The sequence below is a fragment of the Euphorbia lathyris genome, chromosome 7 (assembly GCF_963576675.1).
Source record: "Euphorbia lathyris chromosome 7, ddEupLath1.1, whole genome shotgun sequence".
In the NCBI taxonomy this organism is placed as follows: domain Eukaryota; kingdom Viridiplantae; phylum Streptophyta; class Magnoliopsida; order Malpighiales; family Euphorbiaceae; genus Euphorbia; species Euphorbia lathyris.
In genome coordinates, this window is record NC_088916.1 from 80358024 (window position 1) to 80368324 (window position 10301).

General features: G+C 33.3%; 1 protein-coding gene across 3 annotated transcripts; it reads left to right on the top strand.

Annotated features, from left to right (window-relative positions):
* Window positions 1-219: 219 nt before the first annotated feature.
* Window positions 220-9924, top strand: LOC136234679 (uncharacterized). Of its 3 annotated transcripts, none has more exons than XM_066024153.1 (4): window positions 220-577; window positions 673-747; window positions 2416-2490; window positions 9569-9924. In XM_066024153.1, exons 1-3 carry the CDS (start codon window positions 413-415, stop codon window positions 2467-2469), a joined length of 294 nt encoding a protein of 97 aa, XP_065880225.1. In that variant the 5' UTR covers window positions 220-412; the 3' UTR covers window positions 2470-2490; window positions 9569-9924. The 3 variants fall into 3 exon arrangements, with proteins under 3 accessions (XP_065880225.1, XP_065880224.1, XP_065880223.1); XM_066024152.1 differs by lacking the exon at window positions 9569-9924 and adding an exon at window positions 4086-4472; XM_066024151.1 differs by lacking the exon at window positions 9569-9924 and having other exon boundaries at window positions 2416-2600.
* The last annotated feature ends 377 nt before the right edge of the window (window positions 9925-10301 follow it).

Genomic DNA, 10301 nt, shown 5'->3' on the forward strand with positions numbered 1-10301 from the left:
GACCTATTTTATTTGTTAGGAACAAAACAATAACAATAATTTTGTTAACTGGACCGGGCTGAGCTGGAACATGACGAGAAACTGGACTTGATTGGGCTTGGGCTACCATTTCCAGAGTTAAACTTGGCCCAGCCCACAGGCCCAATCGTCCCAGCCCACAGGCCCCATCGTGATCCCAATACAGTGATAGTATCAGCGGATTTCATTGGCGCAAAAAAGGATTGGAATTTTCCCGGCAACACTGAATCACGTTTGTGCATATCCTTTTCCGACTGGTATTCATATCACAAACAATCATATATCGACTTATCACTATCAGCGACTTCAATTTGTGCAATTTTCCTCCAATCAGCCAATCTAGCAGAACCCTAATTGAAAATTGAAGTCATCCGATTTGGGGGAATCCACTACAATGACGAGCAATTGGAGAAGAACAGTGGGAAACGTGAGGACGTTTATAGGGAATTCAATGGGTGGACTTAGAGGAGGAAGCAATCTCGCTTCTTGGGCCGTCGCAGGAACCCTAGCCTACTTTCTCTGGATCAAGCCCTCGCAAGATCTCAAGCGTGAACAGGAGGTTTGTCGGAATTTTCATTAATTTTGAGTCTCCGTTATCGTTATTTTGGTTATTATTCGATCAGAGGCTGAGCGTTTGTTCTACTTGTTTTGCAGGCTAAGATAGCACTTGCTGCAGCTACAGATCCTTATCGTTATGTTGAGAAACGAAAACCGATCCCTGATCCTCAGGTGATTCTTAATTTATTTTACTCGTATATTATTGGATTCCTGCTTGTTATTGCGATTCATTAATAAATTTGAATTGGAGTAGGCGTATCAATTTCTGAAACAGCAACATAGAGACAATCCATTTGATATGATCTGCTTATATAGAATTATGTGGAATATATAGATGACTTCATAGTTCTTGAAGGCGCACTAAGGCGCAAAATACACTTACTTATGACCATACAAAAACAAAAGGCTTAATACATCACCGGCTCCCTAAACTTGTCCAAAACAGTAGATTGGCTCCCTGAACTTTGCATGTGTCTCAACAGCTCTTTAAACTTGCTTATTTCGTATCACCGGCTCCCTAAACTTGTCCATAAAAATAGATTAGCTCCCTGAACTTTGCAAGTGTGTAACCAACTCCCTAAACTTGCTTATTTTGTAACAACTAAATACAAAAACTTATTAAACCTAAATTCTAAAAATACGTCTTCATCTATTCGAGATGTAATTTGTTCGCTTCTCTTACCTTTCAACCTATTATAAGAGTTAGTGTTGCAGGTTTGAGAGATTGAATGGATAAGAATCGAGAGTTGGTATTATGGTTTTTGTATTTAGTTGTTACAGAATAAGCAAGTTTGGGGAGTTGGTGAGACACTTGCAAAGTTGAAGGAGCTAATCTACTTTAATGGACAAGTTTAGGGAGCTGATGATACGAAATAAGCAAGTTTAGGGAGCTGCTGAGATACTTGCAAAGTTCAGGGAACCAATCTACTATTTTGGACAAGTTCAGGGAGCTGATGATGTATTAGGCCAAAACAAAACCACATGAAAACATAATACTAAATCACAAATGTCAAAAACACCAAGTTAAGCTCATACACATTAATTTATGCTTAACGTCTTAATCTAAGTATCTAACTAATGCTACTAAACTAATAACCATTCATTGTCACTCGATATTCTCCTGTGTGTCTGTCACAATTTCTGTTGGAGTGGAGTGGAGTACGTGACTGCTCTTAATCCCTCTCCAGTCTTTCTATGTTTAGTTATGTGTCTTTTTATTCTTATTTAGATCAAGGGTTAAGATTAATCTTATTTAAATTAGATATGGTCGAGATTAGTCAAAACCTTAGTGAAAACACAGGCGCGCCTAGATTCAGGCTTCGAGGCTCGGGCGAGGCACACAATGCTAGAGACTTTTAAACAGGGCCTCGCTTTCTGCAATCAAAGCTCACTACCTTGAGCCTTGAGTGAGGCGCGCCTGAGGCGGTCCTTTAACCACTATGAATGACTTAATACAATTATGATACGATAACCTGTTTTGACATGATCTGCTTATATAGAATTATGTGGAATTTATAGATTATTTGATATGATAACCTGTTTTGACATGATCTGTTTTTATAGAATGTGTGATATTCTGATCACTTAATAGGATTATGATACAATAACTTGTTTTGACATGATCTATTTATATAGAATTATGTGGAATATATAGATCACTTAATACGATTATGATACAATAACCTGTTTTGACATGATCTGTATCACTTAATAGGATTATGATAGATAACCTATTTTGGCATGATCGTTTTATATAGAATTATGTGGAATATATAGATTACTTGATATGATTATGATACGATAACCTATTTGATACTCATAAAAGGGAATTGTTTGCAGGAAACTGGATTGATATATGGAAACAAGAATAGAACAAGAAAACCCGATGAATAGTTTGGAGGATGTACATTACTTGTAAGTTAAAACTGAAAACATTGAGTCTTTAATCAGTATTACACTCTAATGATAGTCTTATATGTTCCAAGTCATAGTAAGGAATAAAATTTTACTTGTTATATACCCCATTGATTTGTTCTATCTTTGCTGTGTCAATTTTCAATTTTTAGGTGTTGAATATATTCTTGTCTATAATCATGTTCTACAGAACATCTCTATCTGGCGCTGAGACTTCTCTAGGCCATGGGCTAACCAATAGATAGATATCGAGGGGAGCTTTTCCGTATGAGCATTCTATTGAGTCCTACTTCTGAAGATACACTTGAACCTAAGTCAATACTTGTTATTCAATTCCAAATATTATCCCATAAGATTGTCTTGCGTATCAAACTTCGACTCTTTTAGGAGCGCACACTATGGGCCTGACGGCCCCATAGTGGCATATGACTCTTTTCCTTTTAGAGACATCCCGCCTCTCTTTCTGAAGATAAATTGCTGTTCTCCTAGTCCCTCGTGGACTAGGTTGAATCACTTAAATTAATTGCCTCTTCACTAGCTCAGATGTGGTGGAGATCCTATACCAAAGAGCCCTGCCCCTTATAGTAGTTTTTATTCCAACTTCAACTTGGACTCTGGGAGAAACAATCATTGATATGTGCAATCAACACTCCTTACTAAAGTCTCCTCGGAAACTTTACCGATGCTCGGGCCAGTTCGCCTACAGGCCAACTACCTCCCCTTACACTGAGGTGGTGAATGTATTGTGGTAGTTTCTGTTTCTCTAGTATAATGAAACATGATTCTGCTGCATTGTTATCCACATGCTTGAATTTGACCCTAACTTTTTCGGGGAAAGTGCAGATTTGACCCTAGTACAAATTTTAACCCTAACGTTTTTAAGCAAGATCAATTTTACTTCTAGGTTACCAAAAATTTGAAAAGTCTGATTTACTGTTATTTAACTGTCACATCGTAGGAGTAAAATTGATCTTGCTTTGAAACATTAGGATTAAATTTGTACTATTTCGTACATCACGGCTAATTCTGCACTTCTCTAAACATTAGGGTCACCCTTGTCCCTTTTTCTTATATCATATATGGGCACACTCAAGTGTACCTACCGTACAACTTTAAAGGGGTTCTCCTATTTAATTTATTGATAGATCTTCCAGCTCATGCATAGTTTTTTCAATATAGTTTACACGTACGGAAACTTTGATTTTAAAGCGTTTTATATTTTTATATCCATTTTGAAAACCTAAACTCTTAGAAAACTTGTACGAAATGTTTCGGGTCATGTTTCCCTAACTTATAAAATTTCGAAACTCATTTATTTTTAGAAGTTGATCAATGCTAGTCACGTTTTCAGTAAATCTCTAATATTTTCTAGATCGTTTTCTATAAGCTTTTAAAATGAAAAGAAATCTCTTTTTTTTTTCCCTCTATTAACTTTATAGATACATCCAAATACTTTTATTGTTTACAGGCTTTTTCCACATTTCAGTTTCTTATATATTTTATAAATATCATTTTGCTGTTTTCGTATCCGTATCCGTTTCCATTTCTATGTGACATAGGTTTATATTGAATTTTTGATGCAAAACATCCTGCAGATAGAAGATTTCTTATGAATTGTGCATAGGGATGGCAACGATGTGCAGCTAGTGTCAATCCCAAACTCTTATCCGTTTATTTTTTAATTACCCATCCCCGTCCCTTTACTCTATCGGGTATACTTCAATGAGTAGGGTATGTGCGGCTAGTGTTGATCCCAAACTCTTATACGTTATAATTTATTTACTGTTTGGTTAGATTTCGGGATAATATGAGAGAGACGGAAGTACGGAGTTTTAGCAATTTATCAGTTAAATGTTAACCGTTGTTATTTATGGTTTCGTATATTTCGTTCTCTAAGGTGCACATCTGCATCTTGCATTTCCGGCTCCAGTTCTGAAGAAGCCTAAAACAAATTATTCAATGAGGCCTTCTAAAAATGTAAATGTTAAAAAAAAATTGATTTCTTTTTTCTATATGTATCCTTCTACTGTAATTTCCTTAATTAAACTATATAGGTAGAAGATCAAAGGTGAAATTACCAAAAAGGAGATTACATCATCACAAAAGTTAAAAGTACAAACTTTTAGGTTACACGTGTCGAATGCTTCTTATTTTGCTCTTCCACCTCAAGCTTTACATCTTGCCACTAATCTCTAATGTTTCCACCTCATGCTTCTTCTTTGGACACATGTCTCTTCATATCTTCATGTCTTGCCACGTGTTGATCTTATTGCCACCTTTTCTTTAGGTATTGACACCTCGTTCTTATATTTCTTATTTTTCTTATCCATTTTTATCTCATTTTCTAAATAAATGGATCCTCCTCTTTTCTTGGATGGGCTTCTTCTTTGGGCCTTATGGAGTCAATATTCATGGGCTCAGGTCTTATGGGCTCAATTCTAATTAAACAAGATTTTCTTGGGCCATATATAGATTCATAATGGGCTAATGTATCTGAACTATGTTTATATTTCTTATCCATCAATTTCGTATGCATTTCTATCAAAATTTGTTGACTCGTTTCATCATCCATTTCCATTAAATAGTTGATAGTTATCATTTCTTCAACTTCTCCATGATTCGATCTGGCTATTATAGCCACCTTTTTATTTCTAATATAGTCTTCGAGTCTACATTTGATCGTATGGATTCCATGTGCTCGTTTTTCTCCTAACCAAGATTTAAAATTTTCTAATTTGCATGGAATGTCCCATTGATGGTCGGAATTATCTACATCAATCTTAGTGTTTCTACCAGTCTTAAAAATCTGAGCAATTATTATCGGTTTCCCTTCTAAGTCCATAGCAGCATCAAAAATTTGAACACAAAATATTCCTCTTCCAAATCTTAATCCAAGTTCGTCAATGGATCTGGGTATGATAGATGGGAGTTTTGAAACACTATTAAGGCTCTCATCAGTCATGACTTTGTCTAGAAATCCATATCGAAATAGTTTCTGAACAACATCTGGACTGCAGTCTTCTGAGCATATATACCTAGGGTATTTGGTCATCTTAATGGTTCTATATACGGTTTGACTCTTCTTATATGTAAAAAATTTCATGATATTCTTATATGCTTCTGTCATTTCTGGAGGGAATTGTATAACCTGGGAGGTTGTGATTTCTGATGAGTTCTGATTAATCAGCTTAGAATGGTTCAAGGTGGTGGCTCCTGAGAGTCCACTAGATGAAGTTGGCAGCTCAATTGGCTTCTTATGAAGATCTCCTAACAACTCATAAGATGATCTAGGAGTCATGGTTCGTATATTCTGATTGTTCTGAGACTGGAGTTTCTTGAGTTCTTCCTCAAGGTTGTCCAGAAAGTTCTCATGATTTCTGATCATTGCCAGCATCTGGCGGTTCTGATTTCTGATTTCTGATATTCGCTGGATCATTATCTCCATTCCTGCTCAAAAAATCAGCTAAGATATTTCGTTTTCCAGAGATAGGTTTAACAACAAAATTATAGCAATTGAAAAAACTTTGCCAATGCCTTCTTTTGTTCAATTCTGGTAGGGGATCTATTTTATTTCTGATAAATGCTCCTACTTGTGTATTATCTGTTCTTATGATAAATTCTATGGGTAACAAATGATACCTAAATCCTTTAATTCCATTTTTAACAGCTAGTAATTCTTTTTCATTGATATGATAATTTTTCTCTGAGGGTTTCCAAGTTCCTGATCTATAGCCACATATTAAAGGAGTTTCTTTGTCTATATCTTCTTTTCTATATGCGATGAGTACTGCTCCCCACCCGATATCACTAGCATCTGTATATAATTCTAATTGATCATTATCTTTAGGTAGTCTTAATTTTGGGAGAACTTTTACTGCTTCTTTTATTTTTCTTATAGTATCAGTGTGAGTTGTCGTCCATTCAAATACTTTATGTTTCTTAATTAGCTCTTGCAAGGGTTGTCGTAATTTTGGTAAGTCTTTTATATAATCTGATGCATAATTTATTATTCCTAGAAATTGTTGGACTTCTTTCTTAGTATCTAATTTTTCTTTAAAATTTTCGATTCTAGTTACGATATGATCTTGTAGTTGTAATCCTTCACTATCTATTATATATCCTAAATATTCTATTTTATTTTTAAAGATTTCTGATTTCTTTTCAGATAAAAGGATTCCATGTTGTCGTACTGTTTTTATAAATGCATCTAGGTGCTGTAAATGGTCTGCTATATTATTGCTATAGATTAATATATCATCGACATAAACTACACAGAAGTCATTTAATTTTCTAAATATCGTATCCATTCGTCGTTGAAATATCTGGGGTGCATTTTTCAAACCAAAAGGTAACACAATCCATTCATAATGTCCTTGTGGTGCACTAAATGCTGTTAAAGGTCTTGATTCTTTAGTAAGCTTAATTTGCCAAAAGCCACTTTTACAATCAAATTTACTAAACCACTTTTTTCCTGATAATCTATTAATTAAATTTCTCTTATAAGGTAAAAAATATCCATCAAAAATCGTTTTCTTATTTAGTTCTCGATAATCTATTACCATTCTTGCTTTGCCTCTCTTTTGTTCGCTATGTTTTCTTACTAAGAATGCCGGGCTACTATGAGGGCTTTTACTTTCTTGAATTAATTTTAAGTCTAATAATTCTTTTATTTGTATTTCAAATTCCTTTTGATCATCAGGACTATATCTTATTGGTCTAGTGCGAACAACATCATTAGGGTTTATGAGTTCTATCTTAGCATATATCTTTTCTTTTTCCCACAACGTTATAGGGTTTTCTCCAAAGTTGATCTTTAAATGGTCTAAATATTCTAAATTAGTATCTCTGTTTGTTTTGATATTATGTATTGTGAGTGGATATAAAGGTAGGACGCGCTTAAGGATAATCCATTTATTACAAGGAGTTAAAAGACTTATGGTTTCAGGTTTGATTAGCTGGACTTTAAAGAAATCAAGAAAATTATTTCCTAATAATATATGTTGTTTCATATTATTTTCTTGATAAATTATGGGTAATCGAAAGATTGTCTTGTTAAGTATTAATCTCATATTTTCGGCTATAATATCTAATTCTTTCATTTGTTCATTAAATCCTGTAACTCTGACCTTATGTCCTTTAGATCTTTTCCATTTATGGGGAACTAGTACATCTTGCTTCGCTAAACATATATCAGCTCCACTATCTATAAATATGCGGCGTTTTATAATCTTATTAGGTTTATATTCTACCGGTGCTTCTACATATATGGCTACCATTAGTTATTAGTTTCACTATCTTCATATTCTATTGGTTCTAATTCTTCTGAGTTCTCACCTTCTGTTTCAGTAATATAAAATTCATCTTCTTTATGCCATTTATCATCGCTGGCTCTTATTTGTTCTAGACTCATTATAAATTCTGTTGTTCCTATATATTTGACACCTTTTTGTTTTAATTTAGGGCATTTATTAGCATAATGTCCTTTCTCATTACAATTCCAACATTTACATTCTGTAAGTTTAGTATTTTTATCCCTTAGTGGTCTTTCTCGTCTTTTCCTAAATTTTCGTTTATATCTAAATCTGTTCCGATTTTCGGGATTATTTTTATATCGTCTAAATCGTTTTCGTCGAAATCGTCCATTATCATACTTGTTAGTATAAGACTTCTTATATGTCGGATTATGTCTATAAGTGCGATTAGGAGTATATCGTCTATATTTTCTCCTAATTTTATCATCACAACCAAAAACTAACCGTTTTTCCGTGAATCCACATATTTCTCGTAACCCGAGTTTCTTATCCTTTTTAACCTTTTGTTGAACTCTATATTCTTCACATTTTCGCATAAGATAAGCTCGTAGTACTCTAATTCTTTCTCCTAATGTATTTTCTTTTGGTTCTAATTGAGTATATTCTTTTGAAACTTCTACGTTGTATGGGTTTGGTAAGTGGTCATAATATAGTTGTTGGTATATCAATCCTTCTTGTGGTAAAAACCTAGCTTCATAAAAGAACTTAGTAAAACTGATAGTATATTCTGGTAATTTACTAATTTTACAACATTTCATGTTATTCAAATTCATTATTATTTCAGCTTTTCTTTCAGCAAATACTGTTTCTCTAGCCACTAACCATCTTTCTCCTAAAAATTCTCTTTTTAATACCATATCGAATAATAATAACATTGATTTCCAATCATGAGCACAAGCTTCTATTTGTGGTCTTAACTGATGAGTTATAGATTCCATCCAAAATCCTACTTTTCCTATCATTGTTTTAGAGATTAGGTCATACATATAATCTAAATTTTCAGTGTGAGATGAATTCATTAAGGCTATGTACATTCCTAAATTCCAATCATTTATTCGTCTACTTATTTCTTGTTCATCATAGACATTATCTAAGTCTAAAAAATATCCATTTGGATTTAATCCTTGAGACATAGATCCTATAAATTCTTTAAAGTCTCCTTGTTGGCCTATAGGTATATGTTGTGGAATCGTAGGTACTCTTTTAGTTACTACGTCTAAATTGGGGTCTATCATTTCTTCTTCTGGATAATTATCGGCATCTTCGTTTACTATATTTTCTGATCCTATATCTGATTCTTCATACCTAGTGTATTTGTTGTTGTATTCGTTGTTTTCTATATCACTTTCTGGTTCTTCTTCTATTATTGCATTAATGTTCTTCATTTGTTCTAATGCTTTCATTATTTGATGATTTTCTTCTATTAATTTTGTTTCATCTTTATTTTCTTCTTCTATATACCCAATGATTTTTAGTTTATTTTCACTTTGAATATCTGAACTATCTGAACTATCACTACTACTGTTACTGATGTGAATAGTTTTCCCTTTTACTTCTTTAACCATTGTTCTTAAGACTCTTACTTCTTCCTTTAATTCTTTTAATTCATCTGTAATGTGGATTAGCTCTGTTTTTGTTTGTTTTAATTCTAGCTTTGTTTCTTTTAATTCTTTTTTAGTATTTTTAAATTTGTGTTTATATTTTTTATATTTTTCGACCCATTCTGTACTCGAATTTATGACTAATTTTATGTTTTCTTTTTGTAGGTCTTTGATTTCTTTATGTTGTTTTTCGATTTTTAGTTGAAGGTATTCGGCTTCGGTGCTTACGTCTACATTGGATGGTTTAGCATCATTGTCTTTGAGTTTGCTGTTTTTTAGTGGTTCATATTTGTATTTTTCCTTTTCAATAATGTCTTGGGCGTGATTTTTAAGAAATGTTATTACACTATGTTCTTGTTCGGCCATTAGATTAGAATTGTCCTTTTTTGTGTAAATCGGTTAACAGATCTAAGGTTTTATTTACGGTTGTAGGGATTTTAGGTTTTATTTCACTTATATCCATCATTATTGGGTCCTTGCTTCGTCTCCAAGCATCTATGGGTACTATTTCTGGAGTTTTAGTTTGTGTTATAGTAATGTTTAGATTTTCTCCTGAGGTAATGCTACAGCTTTCTTCTATGGGTCTTTTTCTTTTGTCTATATTAGCTACTAACATGTTTAATTTTTCCAAAATTATCTTAAACGTTGGTATTTCCGATGTATTCCACAGTTTTGTTAATTCATGTGTTATCATTTCTTGGATTTGAATATGGTTTTCTTGTATTAAACTAAGAGTATTCTTTAATTGTTCTTTTGCTACAATCTCTATCCATATTTGGTCCAATTTTTGGTTAGGATCACTCATCTTTGTAGATTCTTTTTATCCATCCGTCTTCAAGTTTGATCCATTCTTTCTTAGGTGGTTCTAATAAAGAGTTTAATTGTTTGATTTCACATT